The sequence below is a fragment of the Pseudorasbora parva genome, chromosome 20 (genome assembly GCF_024679245.1).
Source record: "Pseudorasbora parva isolate DD20220531a chromosome 20, ASM2467924v1, whole genome shotgun sequence".
In the NCBI taxonomy this organism is placed as follows: Eukaryota; Metazoa; Chordata; class Actinopteri; order Cypriniformes; family Gobionidae; genus Pseudorasbora; species Pseudorasbora parva.
This window is the reverse complement of record NC_090191.1, coordinates 31,765,096-31,785,832: the sequence shown is the minus strand read 5'-3', so window position 1 is coordinate 31,785,832 and position 20,737 is coordinate 31,765,096. Positions and strand designations below refer to the sequence as shown.

The window sequence follows — 20,737 nt, the reverse complement described above, 5'->3', positions numbered from 1 at the left end:
ACAAATTAAGTGCACTGTAAAAACTTATTTAAAAAATAAGTTACCTGGTTGCTTTAAAGTTTTAGTTCATTGAAATTAAAAATTTGAGTTAATACAATTAATTTTTATGAGAATCGACACCCTATTTAAATATTATTAAAAGATTTTGTAAGCATATTTGGTAATTGTGTGTGTTGTATTTGTAAAGACACAGTGAAAAAAGCCGAATTGTGCTATTTTCATGATTTATTAGATTTTTTTTATGTGGTTCAGATACAATAATATTTAGAGTTTCTATTTATTAATTCACTTTCCTTCATTGAATACGCAGTATCTTAACTTCATCCAGTAGTTCGAGGATTTGTTTCTGTTGAGTCTTTATTACAGTTACATCCTCCGCAAGAAAGTCTAGTGCCTCTAATTTCGTCCACCTCTTCCCCCACTGGGTTTTTCTTCGGTGGCATGATGATGAAAAACGCGGGTCTTCATTGTATCAACTCAAATTTTTCATTCAATTAACTTGACAGGTTAAGGCAACCAGGTTACTTACTTTTTTAAGTTAAACCAACAATATTTTTTACAGTGTTCAAATAATGCAAATAATACACAATTTTCTAATATATATTTTTAATTATTTCAGTATTCTATGGAGCCCCTAAAGGGACCTTGTGCACATGTGAAAGTCTTTATATTTTTATTTTTTGCAAAGGTCCCTTTAGGGGCTTGGTTTAATCTCCAGTATCAATTTAGCAAGGCATTGTGATTATATACAACCAATAAAGTAGATACTACTGTCCTAATGAAAGCCACATTTTAAGCAAATACAGCTTTATTAAATGATGTACATTCATACTCTATTTTTTTTTTCTTTCATAGAATTGATTGCAATGCCACTGTGTGTGCATGTAAAGAATTTTCTGTTTTCACACTAGCTTTTCATGGACACGTAACGGCACACATTTCGATGTGGAAAAGGATTCAAAAGTTTCTATGAGGGCCGGTTCAGGCACTCTGATCATTGACATCAGTGGGGAGAAGGCAGAGGCGTACGAGGGCGTCTATCAGTGCATCGCCCGCAACGAGCACGGCTCTGCCGTATCCAATAACATTGTCATCCGTCAGTCAAGTAAGACAGGCACAACTAATCACAGAGAAAATAAATTAAATACCACAGGAATGCTTTTAAAAAAAAAATGTTTTTCAGTCGCCTCCTGTCAGCTTTTTTTGATTGAGGGTCCAATTCCGTTTCATAGGGTCCCCCTTGTGGTCAAAAGAGAAAAATGAACCAATCATTGTACAGAGGGGAATGTCTCTAGTACTGCAGTGCAGACCCCCGGCTGGCCTGCCTCCTCCAATCATCTTCTGGATGGATAACAGTAAGAAAATATGACATATATTCACATACTTTCATGACAATAACACACCAGCACATCCTATTGTAAGCAGCCACTGAAATGTCATTTGGTTATGTTTTCATATACTTTACATGGCAACCCAAATATGTAAATGTTTTGCTCATTGTTATTTCATGGTCCTTCTTTTATTGGCAGATGTTATTCACAGTGGTTTTATATGCTTATATCATATAGAACTAGTTAAGAGTGGCAAAAGGCAAAAAATCAAATGCAAGCAACATTTGTCTACTCCATTTTATCAGATTTCCAGAGACTTCCCCAAAACAGTCGTGTGTCCCAGGCTTTAAATGGAGACCTGTATTTCTCTAATGTGCTCATGGAAGACTCCAGAAACGACTACATCTGCTATGCCCGCTTCCCACACACTCAGACTATCCAACAGAAACAGCCAATCACCGTCAACGTGCTGGACAGTAAGTGTTTTTTGTCACTGATGTCACACAATCAGATTTTACATCAGAATGGCATCTATTGGCCAAAGAAAAACCCTGAATTGTGTTTATTTTATTTTATTACATTTCTCTAAATAATTTATAAAAATGATTGTACTAAACAAACAATTAATTAGTTAAATTGACAACCCTAGTGAGTATTTAAGGGACAGTCGCATTTTTTTTCCAGAACGGCAAATGTCAAAACACTGCATGCTCATTATTTTCTGTTGTATTCCAGTTGAAGCTATGAATGACACTGTGTTGGCAGCTTTTTTGAATGGCTCAGATTTTTGGGGTGGTGAGTGCTAGTAGAACTTCTCCAAGTGAACCCAGCCTTCATCCCTCCCATCACTTGTGTTTCTGCCTAACCAGGAATAGTTCATTTCCTAATATCTCACTTATAACCAGAAATATAACCCTCTTCTATAGAATCCCAACCCTGACCTCAAACAACATCATCTTTATGAAGGTCTCACTCACACTGTGCCGCACTTGGCATTAATATTCATTTATTTGCATCTTTTTTTAATAAACACCAATTTAGTCAGATTTAACTAACAAAAGGACTGAAGCCAACACTACAGGAGTTATCATGGGAATGACTGGAAATTTGAAATAATTAAATTTGCATTGTTTATGGCAACAAACATTTCCAAGATTACTGTATATGAATGGTAATCAGTCCTTTTTCTTTGTTTTTTTAATTGTCTAATTAATATTTAGGTAGTGTCTGCAGTATCTTCTACTGGTCAGTTCACTAAAATTTCTCCTTTCTTTGTATCGAACTGAATAAATGTATTAGTGTTGCATAGTACCTTCTATACAACACTATATAAAGTACTTTAAAACATCTCACAAAACATTGTTCATTCCTATTATACTTTCATCTGGATCCTTCCATTCTCTTGGCCCTGTTCAACCAAAAGGCCCTGTTCATCCAAAAGAAGCAATGGAAGGATAACATTCTTGTCATACACTATGAGGTTCACTTGATCAAAGACATTAGTGCGATTTAAGTCGTTAAGGCTTTTAGGGAACTTTTCTGAGTTTCAGAATAAGTATATTCTCAAACGTTTTCATTTTATTGCGTCAAATTTGATTAGCAATATGCTATTTGGACACCAGTTCATCTGTCTTGTTCATATGTGGTTTCACATACCAAAATAGAATCTTTTCCCCTCACATAAGTCCTGGGTAATAATCAGCTGGTTACAAGATCTGATTGTGACCAATCCCTGTTTTAGACACTCCATCTGGGGAGAGAGCACCCACTTTCATGCACCCACCAGGAGTGCACAGTACCGCTATGGTCCTGAAAGGAGACACGCTGGAGCTGGAATGCATCGCTGATGGCCTGTAAGTAGCAGGAAGAGGATAAATGGGTCTATCTTGGGTCGAAGAATAGCTAATGTTTTGCTTCCATGTCCATTTGTCCTTCTGATTGTAATCAGATTGTATCAAAGATTTTGCTTAAATGTGACTAACTGGTCAAAAGTTTTTGCCTTTTTTTTGTGTGTTTTATATTTTGTGTGTTTTATATTTTCAGTCCAACGCCAGATATCTCCTGGACTAAGGTGGTCGGGGAGCTGCCAAGAGGCCGTTTCTCATTTCACACTTTCCAGAAAACTCTGAAGATAACAGAGGTGACAGAAGCGGATGGGGGAGATTATCGCTGTTTAGCCAAGAATCGCCTGGGGAGCAACCATCACACCATCACTGTAGCGGTCAGAGGTCTGTCACAGGACGTCTTTTCATCTGTCACATCTCAAAAATCCTGTTTAGTCACATCATTCACTGACCCCTGGACACCATCCTGAACCATTCATGAATTTGAGCTGATTTGAAAGACTCTTTGTGTTTCCTGTTGTTCAGAGAATACCCCCTGGTTTGACAAATATCCAAGATTATTTGTTGTTTTGTTACATATGATGGGATAATTCTAATCTGTGGCACAGGAAAATAAAATTCTAAATGTAAAACTTTGTCAGTTTGATTTTGAACTCTCTCCTTCCATTTCCACAGCGGCTCCTTTTTGGATCAGTGCCCCTCAGAACCTTATCCTAGCCCCGAAAGAAAACGGACGGCTCACCTGCGGGGTGGGTGGCAACCCTAAACCCAAGGTCACATGGTCTGTCAACGGAATTCCCATTGAAAGTATGTCACCACTCACATAACCACTTTCTGTGAGCTTTCTGTGAGCTGTTTGTCTGGCTATCACCAGACCAAGTTCAATTTAAAAGTGAACATTGGTCTGGGGAGTCTGCTCTGTATTTTCTACTGCACAAGAGGCGTGATGAACTGGCATTATTTTAATCACTCTATACACAATTGGATAGTCCTTCAACCAATCAGACCACAAGAGGTGTGATCAACGTGCAACAAAATATCTCTATCTGTCATCGTGTTAAACCCACCAATAGCGTGTGAGGTGGATAAGCCAGTCTGTAATTGGTTCCCGCAAAGGTGTAACAGAAGCAGTAGAATTTAATGTACAGGTTTCCAGACTGAGTTGCAGGGCGGAATCAAATTGCCAGCAGATCAGGCAGGGTTTACCCAGTCAAGTGAGCTGTAACTTTTCACCACTATTGCTTACATACGTTTTTTATGATTTTTTATTTATTTTTACTCTGTTTTGTAGCTGTTATTTTTGATGCTAAATCATTGTATTGTTTCTGTGCCAATACAACATATTGCTCTGATTAAATCAAAGAATGGCTTGATTATCGTTTTACTATGTTTTTAAATTATGATGTGATTTCTTAATAGACTCACATAAGGACCCCAGTCGGAAAATCGAAGATGACACTATCACCCTCAGTGATGTTCAGACAGGCTCAAGTGCCGTTTACCAGTGCAACGCCTCCAATGAGTATGGTTACCTGCTGGCCAATGCCTTTGTCAGTGTCCTGGGTTAGTTATATGCATTTCTATTCTATTCTATTCTATTCTATTCTATTCTATTCTATTCTATTCTATTCTATTCTATTCTATTCTATTCTATTCTATTCTATTCTATTCTATTCTATTCTATTCTATTCTATTCTATTCTATTCTATTCTATTCTATTCTATTCTAATGTTTTAACTGTTCTGTAAATATATTATTTTTCAGCTGAACCTCCCAGGGTGCTAACTCCATCAAATCATGTGTACTCAGTCATTACTAACAGAAGAGCTCTATTAGACTGCGCATCGTTTGGCTCACCCCTCCCAAAGATCACATGGTGAGGTTTTTTGATGGGGTTCTTTAATGTAGCATTCATTTTCATTCTTTTTAAGCTTGTCTCTAATGTCCTAAAAACCGTTTACTGTGAGTTAATGGTGCGTGCTGATAATGTGTCTATAATTTGCAGGTTTAAAGACAGTCAGAGCATACTGGATGGCGACTCGTACATAATTTATAAAAACGGTACCTTAGAGATTAGTGTGGCTCAGTCTCTAAACAGCGGCAAATACACCTGCATGGCCTCAAACAATCTTGGCAACAAAGAGAATCATGTTTACCTGGAAGTAAAAGGTGAGTGAAAGCAAAATTGAATTTGTCCAGCTTAAAGGGATAGTTCACCCAAAAATGTCCTCATTTTGTCATCATTTACTTACCCTCAAGCCCCCACACACTATGGTAGTCAATGGGTGCTGAGATCTGCTTGGTTATAAACATTCTTTCAAATATCTTTCTTTGTGTTCAACAAAATTAAGAAATGCATGCAGGTTTGGAACAACTTGAGCATGACTAAATGATGACAGAATTTTCAGTTTTGGGTGAACTATCGCTTTAAATCAGTGTGGTATGTTGAATGAAGGAAGGAATAATAGACTAAAGAAAGCAGTAAGATGGAAAATGTTGGGGAAAAGAGAAAGATTTATTTCATTTTCTCTCTTTCCACAGAGCCTACACGAATCCTCAGACAGCCTGGGTATAAAGTGGTGCAGAGAAACAGCATGGCTATGTTTGAGTGTAAGGTCAAACATGACCCCACTCTCTTCCCATCCATGATATGGCTCAAAGATGGCGAAGAGCTTCCTGAGGATACTCGGTATGACCTGCAATCAATGCTGCAATTCTTATTTAGATATAAACACCTTCTAAACCAAGGGTCGTGGATTCGGAGACCTCAGAGTGTTTAAAAAAAAGATTATAAATAAAAAGATTATAAATATATTATTTTATATGTATTTGAGCATTAGTAAAATGATCACAGGCTGTTATTATTGTTATATTACCTTTCATAAAATATACATAAACACATTTAGATGCAGAATTGCTTTAATGGGGTTTCATGTTAAAAGGGTTGTCTACCTATAATGTAAAGCAAACTTAGTTTGAGAAAAGTGAAAGCCTTAAATGCTTTGAAAGGTGGCATGTAGCTGACTAACAGTTGTGTATGTGTGTAGATTTGAAGTGGGCATTGATAGTCTGACTATACTTGACGTGACAGAGGAGGATGAGGGCAACTATACCTGCATCAGAAACACCACCCTGGACCACGATTCAGCCAGCGCCACACTCACAGTTGTTGGTACGCTCGGTTTATACATCACTCTCAAAAACTGTACAGTATACAATATCACTTCCTAGATATGGCTTCGTTTTGGTAATACAGATTATATGAGTGCTGTTGAAAAGTTGGAATTTAACTTTTTTTGTATAATTAACTTTTGACTTCCTTAAACCTGCTTTCCTTGAAAGAGGCCACACCAACACCACTGGGTAAAGCTCACTTCTTTCAGTTCCCAAACAGGTCCCAAATCCATTTGACACATTTGTCTTTTCCTTTTTTTTTTTTTGGTTTGTTTGTTTATCCCTCTTCACCTCCCTAATATGTGCTTATGAGTGTGTTTTGTGCATATTGGCCATTAATAAATAAACTGTTAAAGGCAATTTTAGTTTTATCTTGTTTACAAATGAGGCAGCTCACTTAAAATAAACTTAAAATGAAAACATGCATGGTTTCAGCTTTACCAACACACTGTCATGGCAATTTGTGACTATTTTACATTTTCATGAATTGGTTCTGAATTTGTATTTTTTTTTTTTTTTTTACAATATACACTCACCTAAAGGATTATTAGTAACACCTGTTCAATTTCTCATTAAAGCAATTATCCAATCAATCAATCAATCAATCAATCAATCAATCAATCAATCAATCAATCAATCAATCAATCAATCAATCAATCAATCAATCAATCACATAGCAGTTGTCATTTAGGGGTGTGGTCCTGGTCAAGACAATCTCCTGAACTCCAAACTGAATGTCAAAATGGGAAAGAAAGGTGATTTAAGCAATTTTGAGCGTGGCATGGCTGTTGGTGTCAGACGGGCCGGTCTGACTATTTCACAATATGCTCAGTTACTGGGATTTTCACGCACAACCATTTCTAGGGTTTACAAAGAATGGTGTGAAAAGGGAAAAACATCCAGTATGTGGCAGTCCTGTGGGCGATAATGCCTTGTTGATGCTAGAGGTCAGAGGAGAATGGGCTGACTGATTCAAGTTGATAGAAGAGCAACTTTGACTGAAATAACCACTCGTTACAACCGAGGTATGCAGCAAAGCATTCGTGAAGCCACAACACGCACAACCTTGAGGCAGATGGGCTAAAACAGCAGAAGACCCCACCGGGTGCCCCTCATCTCCAGTACAAATAGGAAAAGAGGCTACAAGTTGAAGACTTGACAGTTGAAGACTGGAAAAATGTTGCCTGGTCTGATGAGTCTCGAATTTTGTTGAGTCAGAATTTGGCGTAAACAGAATGAGAGCATGGATCCATCATGCCTTGTTACCACTGTGCAGGCTGCTGGTGGTGGTGTAATGGTGTGGGGGATGTTTTCTTGGCAGACTTTAGGCCCCTTAGTGGCAATTGGGCATCGTTTAAATCCCACGTCCTACCTGAGCATTGTTTCTGACCATTTCCATCCCTTTATGACCACCATGTACCCATCCTCTGAGGGCTACTTCCAGCAGGATAATGCACCATGTCACAAAGCTCAAATCATTTCAAATTGGTTTCTTGAACATGACAATGAGTTTACTGTACTAAAATGCCCCCACAGTCACCAGATCTCAACCCAATAGAGCATCTTTGGGATGTGGTGGAACAGGAGCTTCGTGCCCTGGATGTGCATCCCACAAATCTCCATCAACTGCAAGATGCTATCCTATCAATATGGGCCAACATTTCTAAAGAATGCTTTCAGCACCTTGTTGAATCAGTGCCACATAGAATTAAGGCAAAAGGGGTCAAACACAGTATTAGTATAGTGTTCCGAATAATTCTTTAGGTGAGTGTAATTCTGCTTGTTTTCCACTGAGGGTTTGGTTTAGGGACAGACCTTCATGCATAGATATATTTTGTGCGACTCAATTCTTTACCAAAATTTAAATATTGTTTTCTCATGAGATCGGTTTGGCTGTACCTTTTAATCATGCCTTTAACAGAATGTGGTATTTCAGACTGTGGCGTTTTTTAAGTTGTTGGTCATTTGGTATTTTATTTTGGCTTGTGTTGCATGTTTCTTATGTCTGGTGCACTTCAGCTGGATCGAGTTTTGTGTCTCACAATATTTGTTTTTTCAGAAAAACCGGACCCACCCACAGACCTGGAGCTGACGGACCAGCGAGAGCGCAGTGTTCGGCTTACATGGACCCCTGGCGATGACCACAATAGCCCTATTACATGTGAGTCAAAAGCTGAATTTTGTTTGATGCTTGTGTCAAATCAGATCCATATGTTATATCAAAAGCTTCTGATCCCTTTGTCCCTGGTTACCTCAGTATTCCAGATCGAATATGAAGATTCACTCCACGAGCCTGGAGTATGGCACAATATGACCATCGTCTCAGGAACCAGCACCACTGCCCAACTGGATCTGTCGCCTTATGTGTATTACTCTTTCAGGGTTCTGGCACTCAATGACGTGGGTCTAAGTGAACCCAGCGTGCCGTCCAGTCAATACCGAACCAACCCTGCACGTGAGTGATCTTAGCAAGAAATTAGAATGCTTTGAAATCTCTTACTTATATTTTTATGGCTCAAAGACTGATTCTGATCTTCACAGAGCCTGACATGAATCCATCAGACATTGAAGTCATTGGAACGTCACCTGACAGCATGAAAATAACTTGGAGGGTAAAACTCTTTTGATTTAACTTGATTCAATACAGCACTAATTGATCTTTTTTTTAAATACAGTCCCTAGTTTATAGTGATTCTTAAAGGTGTTTGGAGACAATAAAAAAATGTAGTTTAATAGATGATGAAATGTCAAAGCGTTTAAACGGACAGTAAACCTGTTTTTTTTATGTCTAATGAGCAGGAGTTGACCGGGTTGGAGTCGAACGGTCCAGGCTTACAATACAAGGTTAGCTGGAGAATGAAAGATGCGGAACACTGGGCATCACTCACTCTAGCCAATGTCTCGCAATACATTGTGACAGGAACGCCCACTTTTGCACTCTACGAAGTCACCGTACAGGCGGTCAATGACTACGGACCTGGCCCCAGACCAGAGGTGATACTGGGATACTCTGGAGAGGACTGTACGTGAGCTGGACTCAAATATTTTCATTATATTATATTATATTATATTATATTATATTATATTATATTATATTATATTATATTATATTATATTATATTATATTATATTATATTATATTATATTATATTATATTATATTAATAATTATATTACTCAGCTCTGGAAAAAACTAAGAGACCACGTTACATTGAGAAATCAATGTTAAGTGGTCGCTTAATTTTTTCCAGAGCGGTATTATATTATATTATATTATATTATATTATATTATATTATATTATATTATATTATATTATATTATATTATATTATATTATATTATATTAATTATATTATATTATCTTGAAAGTGTTTATCACTCAGAAGTTTCATTTCATTCACATTTTAATGTATTTAATATTTTTATGTATGTCTTTGTCATCTCAGCACCAACTATGGCCCCAGAGAACGTACACGTTTCAGTTCAGAATGGGACAGTTGCTGAAATTCGCTGGGATGCTGTTCCTCTTTCAACAGTCCAAGGTCGACTGAAGGGATATAAGGTACTTACTGAACACTGAAATATTCTATACCATTTATGGTCATCTACCTAAATATGTTGAAATTTGAGCTGCAAACATTCTAATGTGTCGTACATTTTGTAGGTGAGTTACTGGAAGGTGAGAAGCTTACTACATAAGAAAGACTCTGTACATGAGAAGCCACAGGTGCTAATCTTCAGTGGAGACGAGACAGAAGGTCGTCTGCCCGGCCTTCATCCCTACAGCCAGTACACACTCAACATTAGAGCCTTCAATGGGAAAGGAGACGGACCCACCAGCTCCGATCAGCATTTTGAAACACCAGAGGGAGGTACAGTAGTGTGTACTTACTTTTATACTATATTTTTTCATTTTTCAAAGTATGAAATATTATTGTAATTTTAAATTAGTTAAAATTATATAAATTGTGGGTTTTTTTTAAAGTTCCCGGGCCTCCTACACATTTAAAAGTCCGAAACATGAACCTGGACTCACTGATTGTGGAATGGGCACCACCTCTGGAAGAAAACGGCCATTTGACTGGATACTTGCTCAAATACCACTCTAGTAGGTCTAAATTAACAACATGCTATATGGGAATCTGTTGCTGATTTATGAAAAGATACAAACTGCTTATACTTTTCACCCTTTTTGTTTCAACTCTTTGCTTGTAGTCAATACAACTGATGAACTTGGGCCGCTCAAAGAGCTGCTTCTACCAGCAAATGAGACCAACATCACTCTGGACAACCTCAAGTATAGCACACGCTACAAGTTCTATCTGAATGCCATGACTATCAATGGCTCTGGCCCCACCGTCACAGAAGAGGCTGTCACGATCATGGATGAAGGTGAGGATTAGCTTTGTGGCTGATTTTACAATATAATATTTTCAGCATTCTATTCTTATCTGTGGCTTCGCATAAATTGACAGCAAAATAAAACTAATACAAAGGTTTGTGTTTCAACAAAATGCTGTCACACACACACACACACACACACACACACACACACACACACACACACACACACACACACACACACACACACACACACACACACACACACACACACACACACACACACACACACACACACACACACACACACACACACACACACATTGTTTAGGCAGTGAAGTGAAATAACACTGATTAACTCTTCATCATGGCACCTGTTGGGATATGTTAGATAGAGAGTGAACATTTGGTCCTCAAAGTTGATGTGTTAGAAGCAGGAAAAATAGGCAAGTGTAAGGAGTTTGACTAGGGCTAAATTGTGATGGCTAGACGACTGGGTCAAAGCATCTCCAAAACTACAGCTCCTGGTCTACTGTGGTCAGTCTATCAAAAGTGGACTGTTTTGGTAGCAAAAGGGGGACCAACAGAGTAATAGGAATATTATTGTATATATAAATAATATAATTTTGTTCTTTTGGTCTTTCTGTGAAACAAAAAATAGCTTTAGATCGTCTACATGCCTTAAATGGATGCTATGTGTTATGGGCCTAATGAGTTCTTTGTTTTTGTGTTTTTTTTTTTTTTATTGAATTGAAATGTACCTTCCAAACAGCATCATATTTTACACTTTAAGAAACATTCTATTTTTAAATGATTGGTTATCAGGTGGCCACTATTTACATCCACTCTACCTTTGTCTTCTTTTGTCTCTGTCTCTCTCTTTTCTCTGAAGCGTTAATTCGGCACCCCGCAGTAGAGGCGGGTAAAGGTAACACCAGTATCAGGCTGATGAGAATGCATGCTGGTCGAGCATCAGCTATGAGACTAGAAAGCCACTTTAGCACTGAAAGGAGATAGATACATACATATGCATGAACTCTCACAGGCCAAAAAGCTTTACACCTGACCTGGCCTGCTCCATATGCCATGGAGAATCATGTTACCAAGAAATGCAAATTCCATCCCACTGCTTTCATTAGGGCTTAGCTAGAACATCTGTTGTTTAAAGGAATAGTTCACTCAAAATAAATGCTGTAGCTTTAATACCTGAACGCCTGTATTTTTTCTTTCTCTGTGGGACACAAAAGGAACATTTTTGATGAATCTTCATGCAACTCTTTTCCATATGACAACAGTTGTACAGAATTGTGACAAAGTATGTTAAGCTCAACAACAAAAAAATCCATACGACCATACTTTTGTGTAAGAATCGGACCAAATTTGAATTCTTATTCAATCATCTTTCCTCCAAATAAACTGTTGTGACTGAATCAGTCCGTGAGTTCAAATTGAGAACCAGATCAGTGAACGAATCGTGCTTCTGAGTCCGTTCTTTTCAATGATGAAGTCCACAAATTTAGACTAAATGATTTTTCATGAATTTAAATTATTCATAAATTCAAGAGGATGATTATCGGTGAATATTGACTTTTGGTCTATTCGTCACAGCAAAGCTATAGTATCGTATCGCCGCAGAAGACTGTAACTATTGCACACAAGTCGTAATGTCTAAGTTTATTGTCATTTTTGGAGGTTAACAGCTTTGGTTATTGTAAAAAAAAGTGTGATAATTGTCATAATAGAAAGGCTGAGGAAAAATGCTAGAAGTTTCACTTTTGGCTGAACTATCCCTTTAACTAGTGTAGACAAGGACTTTAGATGCTCTTTCGGTATATAGAGTATTGTTTAAACGTGTGATGAGGCAAACCCAAATCTTGCTGCCTTGATCTCAGGGTCCTCTCAGCAGCACCCTCTCATTGCACCAGTAAACTGCACGTTCCTGCATGTTGTTAACTCTGATCTGCATTTCTCTTTTTCTCTGCCTTGTTTTCTCTCTCTTTCTAATGTTTTGTGTTTCATGTTGTGTGTTTCACTATTCTCTGTATTCTTCCAGGATCAGCCCCCCCTTCACCACCACCAACCCCCCCTGTCACTCAGTCTTTGCAGCCCCCGTTTCACAAGGGTACAAACACTCCTGTCCCGTCTCCTTTTCTGTCATTCCTTGATTGTTATGCTTGTATGATACTGTGTTGAACAGGCAACTGTAGACAATATACTGTTTAATACCTCATAAGGTGTCACATTAAGTTTCACAGTTTCAAATATATCTCTAGTGGCCCCAAAAAGGCACATAAAATGTGAAATTCATTATACTAGATATAAAATTTAAAAACGAGTGGCATATAAGCAAATCATCAGAACCATGTTCTGGGGCCGCAAGACATCCATCCACACAGTGGCAACTTCTTCATAATCTCTAAATTCTCACATCATTTGTACTTTTCCTTGTTTGATCAGCGCCACCTGCTGGTCGGATGTTTGGGAGCGTGAACTCCTCGGTGGAGGAGGACCATGCTGTGATAAGCTGGGAATACTCTTGGCCGGATAGGAATGTTTATGTGGAATATGTTGTTAATAACAGTAAGACTTTCCTCCTTAAAATTTCTCTATGCAGTGCGCTTCTATACGAAATAGCCTCAGTAAAATGTAATGTTATTTTCTAGAATTTATTGTCTAATATCAGAATATTTTTTTGAATAATAATGTTTTAAAGCAACATAAATATATATAAATAAATAAATACTTTTTATCTGATTATAATTGCAAGTGACTTAAAGGGATAGTTCACCCAAAAATGAAAAGTCTGTCACTTACTCACCCTCAAGTTATTTCAAATCGGTATGAGTTTATTTCTTCTGCTTAATGCAAAATAAGATATTTTGAAGAATGGATGAAACCAAACAATTGATGAACCCCACTGACTTCCATGGTCATTGTGTTCATCAAATGTTTAGTTAACCATTTTCTTCAAAACATCTTATTTTGTGTTCAGCTGAAGAAAGAAACTCATACAGGTTTGGAACAACTTGAGGGTGAATACATTTTGACAGAATGTTCATTTTTGGGCAAGCCTATCCCTAGTATAACAAATTATACTATAGCATTCTATAGCAATACTATAGCATACTATACATACTATAGCAATTAATTCAAATAAACCTTTTTTTTTTTTTTTTTTTTTTTTTTTTTTTACATTTTTGCTGGATAATTGGTTTTGCCACAATCTCTCCCCTGCCGTCGGTCCTTCTCTTCAGGTAAAGAAGATTGGACAAAAGAGTTTGTAAATGGCACTCGGACATATCAGATTAGAGGATTAAAGCCGGGGATGTCTTATAGGGTTCGGGTGGTAGCCAAAGACCACTCAGACGCAACGGTCCACAGTACAGATGATCTGGTGATTACAGTTCCAGGTGAGGAGAGCATGTCTGTAGACCGCCAGAATCTACCTCACCTGTCACTCACCTGTGAAGCCCCGTCCAGCCTCAGTTCCAGACATCATTAACAAATTATGCATGCTTGGAGTCCAGACAGATTTATGGAAATGTAGATGCATGCCAATATTCTTCATCTTTTCTTCCTTCCTTTTTTCCTTTCTCTTTTTTGTCAGCTTGCAAAGGTCCTACAGAGGATTTTAAATGCACAATGCACCTCCTCAATTCTGTGGTGGTCATTTGTTAGCGTCATATAAATGAGATCTCTGGGTTTTTTTTGCTGTGATTTAGATGTTCAATTCATGTTAATTTCTGTTTTATTGTTGATGCCCCTATTTTGTATGTTTTTTTGTTTGTTTTTTACATTTGCATGATTAATGAGCCATAACATTTAAAATGAAAGAAAAGTGAGAATTGGTTCATTCTTGTATTCTCTTCCTGTCTCTTTTGTGTGCGCATGTGCAGCCATGACCAGCAAGCAAGTTGACATTGCCACGCAGGGCTGGTTTATCGGGCTGATGTGTGCCATTGCTTTACTCATCCTGGTGCTCCTTATCGTTTGCTTCATAAAGAGGAACAAAGGAGGCAAATACCCAGGTAAGTGAATGTACAAAATTGATGTGAGATGTTAGAAACGGGTATTTAAGCACATCCACGTGGTACAAATGCTGAATCTAAAACATCTAAAGGCGTGGTCACACTGCACTTTTCGTTCCATTGATTTCCATTCAAGCGCACGTCAGACTGGAAATGCAAGCTCATGCGAAAAGTTTCACATTTTGCTGGCTCCCAAAGTGCAAGCTTGCGAATTCACATCACATGAGGACGTGTGACCAATAGAAGATCGATACATCAAGGCATGACCTTTTGGCTAAATTAAAAGGCCGATATTTTTGGGGTAAAGTCGAGTAGATTGTATATTTCTTAAAGGGTTACTTCAGCGATTAGCATATGGCTTTGTATCGTAAAGTTAAGCTTCCAAAGGCATGAACTGAAAACACCCCAGACTGCACACGCGCTGTGAATCTATGCCGCGAGTGCCGTCGCGTTTACCTCAGCTCTCATCACGAGCTCATTCAGCTCATCACGAATGTATGTAATTTGACTCCTGCTGCGTTTGTACTGACACTTCCTCTGCGGCTAAATCACATATCACAAATTCTCTAACTGAACTGATTTTATGAAAATGAACGCGGTCACAGTGAGAAAGTGAAAGTGATCCAGTAATCTGGTAGCGGTGGCTTTGGGAAAGGCCTCGTAGGGCAGCGAAGCATTCTGGGAATTGTAGTCTTTCATCCCCATGAGACAAAAACATTTTCTGTCTTTTCTAGAAGGCACCAAATAAAAAAATTATTTCACATTTCCACTACATTAATGACCCAGTTTAAATACAGATTCATCTTCCCAGCGCTGAAGTACCCCTTTAAATTTTTCCGTGTGTTATAATTTGTCATATGAGAGTGAGATCATATCACGAGTCACAACAGTTACATTGTCCGAAGAAATTCCTCATACTCAAAGTCTAGTGTGACCACAGCTCAAGACCACTTTAAAAATATGCAACATTCTAATAAGCAAATGTGTTCAAAGTAGTTGAAATGTGAACTACTCTGTGTGAAAATCGGAACTTTAATGTCATGCAACATGTTGATTTTCCAATCACATAGTAAAAGAAAAAGAAGATGCACATCAAGACCCAGAGATCCAGCCCATGAAAGAGGATGATGGGACATTTGGGGAGTACAGGTGAGGAGAACTACATCTACAGTTATTTATATCACTAACTAAATATTTAAATTGCACCAATGGTGATAATGTTGTAGTTTCACGACTCATTGAAAGCAAACTTACTTCTCTTGCTCAGGGATTCAGACTGTAATTTTTTCATTCCTCTGAGATGAATGTAAACATCCGTGGCCCCTCCACTAACAGCTTGAGGAAAGCAGGAGCAAACCTTTTTATACGTTATAAAAATCCTTAACCGAAGCTGTGTACTATATGACTGTATAATTTTTTTTTTTTAAACATTTGAATTCATTTAACACATTTCAAATGTCAAATCAGTTGCCTTCCTGATTTAAGTTAATGCTGGATTTATTTCTGTGATTTTATTTTGTGTCATCAGATTCATTAATATGTATTGTCATTAAGGATATTTATATTATTATTTTTAATTTATTCTTTTGTATATGTGTGATTTTCCAGTAATATGTCTGGCCGTATTTTAATTATAATTGCTTTTACAATTCAGTAGATATGATTGGATTTGACTGATGATTTTCAAATTTTTATTATAATTATGAAATATTATAAAATATTATTATATAATAAAATGATGATATTATTATTATTAATTTTTATATGATATAATATTATAAATGTTAATGATTAAATATGAAATAATTATATTACATAATTCAATTATATATAATATTTGAAATTATTCAAATTCAAATGTGCCAAATCAGAATTGCAATTGAAGCCATCAGTCATGTTTGTTTTTTGTCTTGTATTAACATTTCATGTCCTGTTCATAATTTGTTGTGTATAATGTCACTGCATACGTTTGTCTTTATTGTAAAGTGATAACCTCATTGTCAAACATGTCAGTCTGTCTCATGTGTTCCTCCTGTGTGTTTTGATTTTGGGGGGAGTTCAGGTCTTTAGAAAGGTAAGAGGGGCTTTGCAAATCTTGCATGCATAAACTCCTCCATTATTCATCTCCTGCTGTAAATCAGTGGCTGTAAATCTCATGGACAAGCCAAATTCAACCTTTACAAAAATGTCAAATCTGAAGAAAAAAAGAGCATAGTTCTTTCAATTTTTTTTGATTGCTTATTGTGATTTTACTTCATTCATATGCATTTGTTAAGAAATCCTCAATGGTCATTTTATGTTTTTTTTTTTTCATTTTGAGAGAAGTGGTTTATGCATTATGATGAATGTACCCCAACTTACCCTTCCGAATGCACGTTATGACCAGTTATTACCATCTACTACCTCCCGGATATAGGAGAGACGTATTTGTGGACTGTCGTGAAAATGACTGCACTAAACAGCATGTTGGAAATGGACAATCTCCAATATCTAGTTTTAAATTGTGCTCTTTAATACCCTCCCCTCCCCCTTGTCTCTGCTCTTTACATCAGTGACACGGAGGATCACAAGCCCCTGAAGGGCAGCCGGACCCCATCCAATGGCACGGTCAAGAAGGACGACAGCGACGACAGCCTGGTAGATTACGGCGAGGGAGGAGACGGACAGTTCAACGAGGACGGCTCGTTCATCGGGCAGTACAGCGGGAAGAAGGAAAAAGACACAGCGGAGGGCAACGAGAGTTCGGAAGCTCCTTCCCCGGTCAATGCCATGAACTCTTTTGTGTAACTACCTGGATACGCCTCTTGACATTTGACCCATCCAACGCCCCTCCTCCTTGTCACACCATCTTATGGAGAACATTCTCTATATTGCACTGTGACCCCCTGACATCACACAGCAAAATAAATAAAACAAACGCCCCTAATGTAAGAGTGAGAAATTATGCAAAATGCGAGCAGAGAGCAAGTCCTAGCTTCACAGCGATATGTCAGAGTGGAAATCACATGACATTAAGAATTAATAAGCATAATATATGTGTATAGGAATATATAAATTGACATATATGAGAAAAATATTTTATTACCATGGCCCTGTTTACTGTCAGATGGCTTTATATCACCATCTGGTACCCTGGACACGCATGGAATCAGTTATTGACATCATGCCTTCTGCGAAATAGCGTTAATGTGTGGTCACATTTACTGTTGTTCACCGAATTTTCACAGGCGAAATCCAGTGATTTAAATAGGGATTCATCGTTTTGGGAATTTTGGCAGATTTCTTGCCTTTTTGCATGTGAAATTTCGCTAATGTGACCGCACCTTTAGCCAGCTTTGTGGAGACAGTGAACCTCGTCTGACTGTATGATACTCACTTTTGCTTCACAGCTGATGCCTGTTCCGTTCTGTCGTCCGTGTTCAAATCGGTATTATGCACATTTCAGGCACCAATGTCTTTGTGGGCATTGTTGTGAAGTATGTAATACGTGTAAAAGCTGTTCGTAGGCATTTTTTGGCAGACAGAAGTTTTGAATAAACAAAAAATCACAGAATTTAAAAATCAATTATTGTTATCAGGGATGAGGTAGCATGTTTTCGACACACACACGCACTCTTTTCAGACACGCAGATGTGGTTTTGTCCTTTTTTTCAGTTCTTTTGTGGTTCAGTTTGCACCCTATATTTGTTTTATTTATTCACGGCGAACCTCTTTCGAAGTTTTATCCCTGAAGAAAAGTCAGTGACCGAATTACGGAGTTAAGATTCACTTCATCCAGGACTGTTTTTGTGAAGGAATGCCCCCAGTCAGCCATGTAGCCACCCGTAGCCCAGCGTTGGGCACCAGAATTCACGCCACCCTTGGTGTGGTTTTACAGTATGGGATGCAACAAAGGCCCCTCAGCACGGTTCCTTAGTGCCTTGGTAGAAAACATTATTCTATAGTCAAAAAGATTCCCTGTCATCGCTTTGAGCCCTTTTATATCAGTACTTCAGGTGACACAGAAGTCCAGAACTTACTGAAGGCCGCAAGACTCGAGGAAATGATGTCACCTACTCAGCCGCCGCCACAGAAATCACCTCAAATTGGGGTGAGGGGCATCTCATTCCCCATATTGACAGCTAAAACTACTGCCACTTTTCTGTAATGAGTGAACTGCTGTTGATTGGTCAGATCTGACAAATTGATGGCAACTCATAAAGGCGATGGAAACATCCGACTGTGGTATTTACAGTAGCCTGTCCTTGGAAACATCTCAACATATGCGACACCAATAGGCAGAAACATACACATTCTCACATGTAACTGTTTTTTAAATCATGTTATTGCATGTTACGAAGTGTTACAAGCTGTCGAGTGTAGTGAAATCAGGGCTTCACTAAACACGCGGTCGGCAGTGGTGCTGTCGTCAAATATGGCTGGAGTGTGTGTGGTTTATGCAGGCATGCATATAAATGTGTGCGTTTGGATGTGTGTGTGTGTGTGTGTGTGATGGCTGTGAATGTGTGATTGAGTATGTCTGTCCTCTGTATATATGGGGCGAGCCTCTCTTTTTTTGGCAAGGCCCTAGATTTTCATGATTTAGCTTGTCATAACTTGCATCAAGTTTTTTAGTTTGGAATTGTCTGCTTTTTAATGTATAGATATGACATTTGCTTTGTAAATATCCAGCCAAAATGATTTTAGACACATGGAAGGATGCAGAGGAAGCTGCTGCGCTATCCTATCAGATATCCTATCATGCCCTTGAGCATGGCGCTAAATCCCAGGATGCTCTAGAAGGACTGTCCCAGCAATTTATATACTGTAAGTCACTTTGGATGACGAAACCCACTTGAAAAGTGACATCACCCCACTTTCCTTAATCCCATGAGTCAGAAAAACAGGGATCAACTGATGATTGAGTATACGTACTGTAAGGTAGCACTGCAGTAAACCGCACAGTGTTCCACCTGAATTCACACACACGCATCAGCTCTTATTCCTATTATTTAATGGCACTGTTGTTTTCTTTTCTATTTGGCCAGCTAGCTTATGACATTTTTCTGTAGGAAAAATAATAGAAGAAATGGACGCATCCCCAAAGAAGGAGGCCGGATTGCACTGCTGTGGGTGCAGAATCTTTTGATGTGTTTATGTCGGAGGGGGCAAAGACGGATGAAACGTAGTGTGTGAAATAATATTCTGGTTAATGTTAAAGCTACATGAAAATAAAGCATGAAAGGCTGTGAAATGGTTTACTCTATAATATAATCGCAAAAAAAATATTTTGTATATAAAAGAATTAAAATAAATGTTGGTTTCCGGATTTCACTACCATCTGTCTGTTTTTGATTTTATTAATTGTACACAATCTTCATCAAAGAACATTACTCACTTAAATACCTCAATATTACTACTGTGTATATTGTGCAAAAAAATGTGGATCATACATTTTTTTAATAAACTAATTTATGTTCACATTTTTATTTAAAATGAAAAATTACCTCCAATGACTCTACTTACCACCTGACACAGTTAGCTCCAGGGTGGGGGCAATGAAGTTCACTTCTCTTATTGAGGAAAAACACCATGTTTCTATGGCCTAACAATATAGCAGAAAATCCCACAATATATATTTAGGTACTTAAGCTTTAAAAGAGTAGTTCACTTCAAAATGAAATAACCATGATTTACTCACTCTCAGGTGTATGACTTTCTTCTTTCTGATGAACACATTTAGAGTTATATAAATAAATATCCTGACGCTTCCAAGCTTTATAATGGCGCTGAGGGGGTCCATTGAGTTTGAAGCTCAAAAAAGTGAAACCATCCATCATAAACTTACTCTACACAGCTCCAGGGGTTAATAAAGGCCTTCTGAAGCAAATCGACAGAGTTTGTTTCAGAGAAAAATATCAATTTTTTAAAACTTTAATTAAGTAAATTATCTAGCTTCTCGGCAGACCGCCTTCTCTATTCAATTTACGGAATATAATTTAACTTATTGTTTTCATCAGAAAGAAGAACGTCATATAAAC

General features: G+C 37.9%; 1 protein-coding gene across 13 annotated transcripts in view; it reads left to right on the top strand.

The window, feature by feature from the left end:
* nrcama (neuronal cell adhesion molecule a) overlaps positions 1–20,034 on the top strand; it is a 57,593-nt gene extending 37,559 nt beyond the window's left edge. For 3 of the 13 annotated variants that reach the window (XM_067428429.1, XM_067428427.1, XM_067428428.1), the window contains 28 exons: positions 912–1,105; positions 1,233–1,355; positions 1,637–1,807; positions 2,067–2,126; positions 3,073–3,184; positions 3,375–3,559; positions 3,851–3,982; positions 4,595–4,738; positions 4,940–5,051; positions 5,181–5,344; positions 5,717–5,864; positions 6,223–6,347; positions 6,518–6,538; positions 8,409–8,510; positions 8,607–8,804; positions 8,891–8,961; positions 9,149–9,371; positions 9,795–9,910; positions 10,013–10,220; positions 10,334–10,456; positions 10,564–10,740; positions 11,582–11,617; positions 12,743–12,811; positions 13,147–13,269; positions 13,944–14,099; positions 14,586–14,717; positions 15,788–15,866; positions 17,270–20,034. In XM_067428429.1, the coding sequence (XP_067284530.1) occupies positions 912–1,105; positions 1,233–1,355; positions 1,637–1,807; positions 2,067–2,126; positions 3,073–3,184; positions 3,375–3,559; positions 3,851–3,982; positions 4,595–4,738; positions 4,940–5,051; positions 5,181–5,344; positions 5,717–5,864; positions 6,223–6,347; positions 6,518–6,538; positions 8,409–8,510; positions 8,607–8,804; positions 8,891–8,961; positions 9,149–9,371; positions 9,795–9,910; positions 10,013–10,220; positions 10,334–10,456; positions 10,564–10,740; positions 11,582–11,617; positions 12,743–12,811; positions 13,147–13,269; positions 13,944–14,099; positions 14,586–14,717; positions 15,788–15,866; positions 17,270–17,504 (3,739 nt within the window). In that variant the 3' untranslated portion in view covers positions 17,505–20,034. The remainder of the gene's footprint in view (positions 1–911; positions 1,106–1,232; positions 1,356–1,636; positions 1,808–2,066; positions 2,127–3,072; positions 3,185–3,374; positions 3,560–3,850; positions 3,983–4,594; positions 4,739–4,939; positions 5,052–5,180; positions 5,345–5,716; positions 5,865–6,222; positions 6,348–6,517; positions 6,539–8,408; positions 8,511–8,606; positions 8,805–8,890; positions 8,962–9,148; positions 9,372–9,794; positions 9,911–10,012; positions 10,221–10,333; positions 10,457–10,563; positions 10,741–11,581; positions 11,618–12,742; positions 12,812–13,146; positions 13,270–13,943; positions 14,100–14,585; positions 14,718–15,787; positions 15,867–17,269) is intronic. The other 10 variants (XM_067428432.1, XM_067428430.1, XM_067428438.1 and 7 more) reach the window with 8 other exon arrangements.
* The last annotated feature ends 703 nt before the right edge of the window (positions 20,035–20,737 follow it).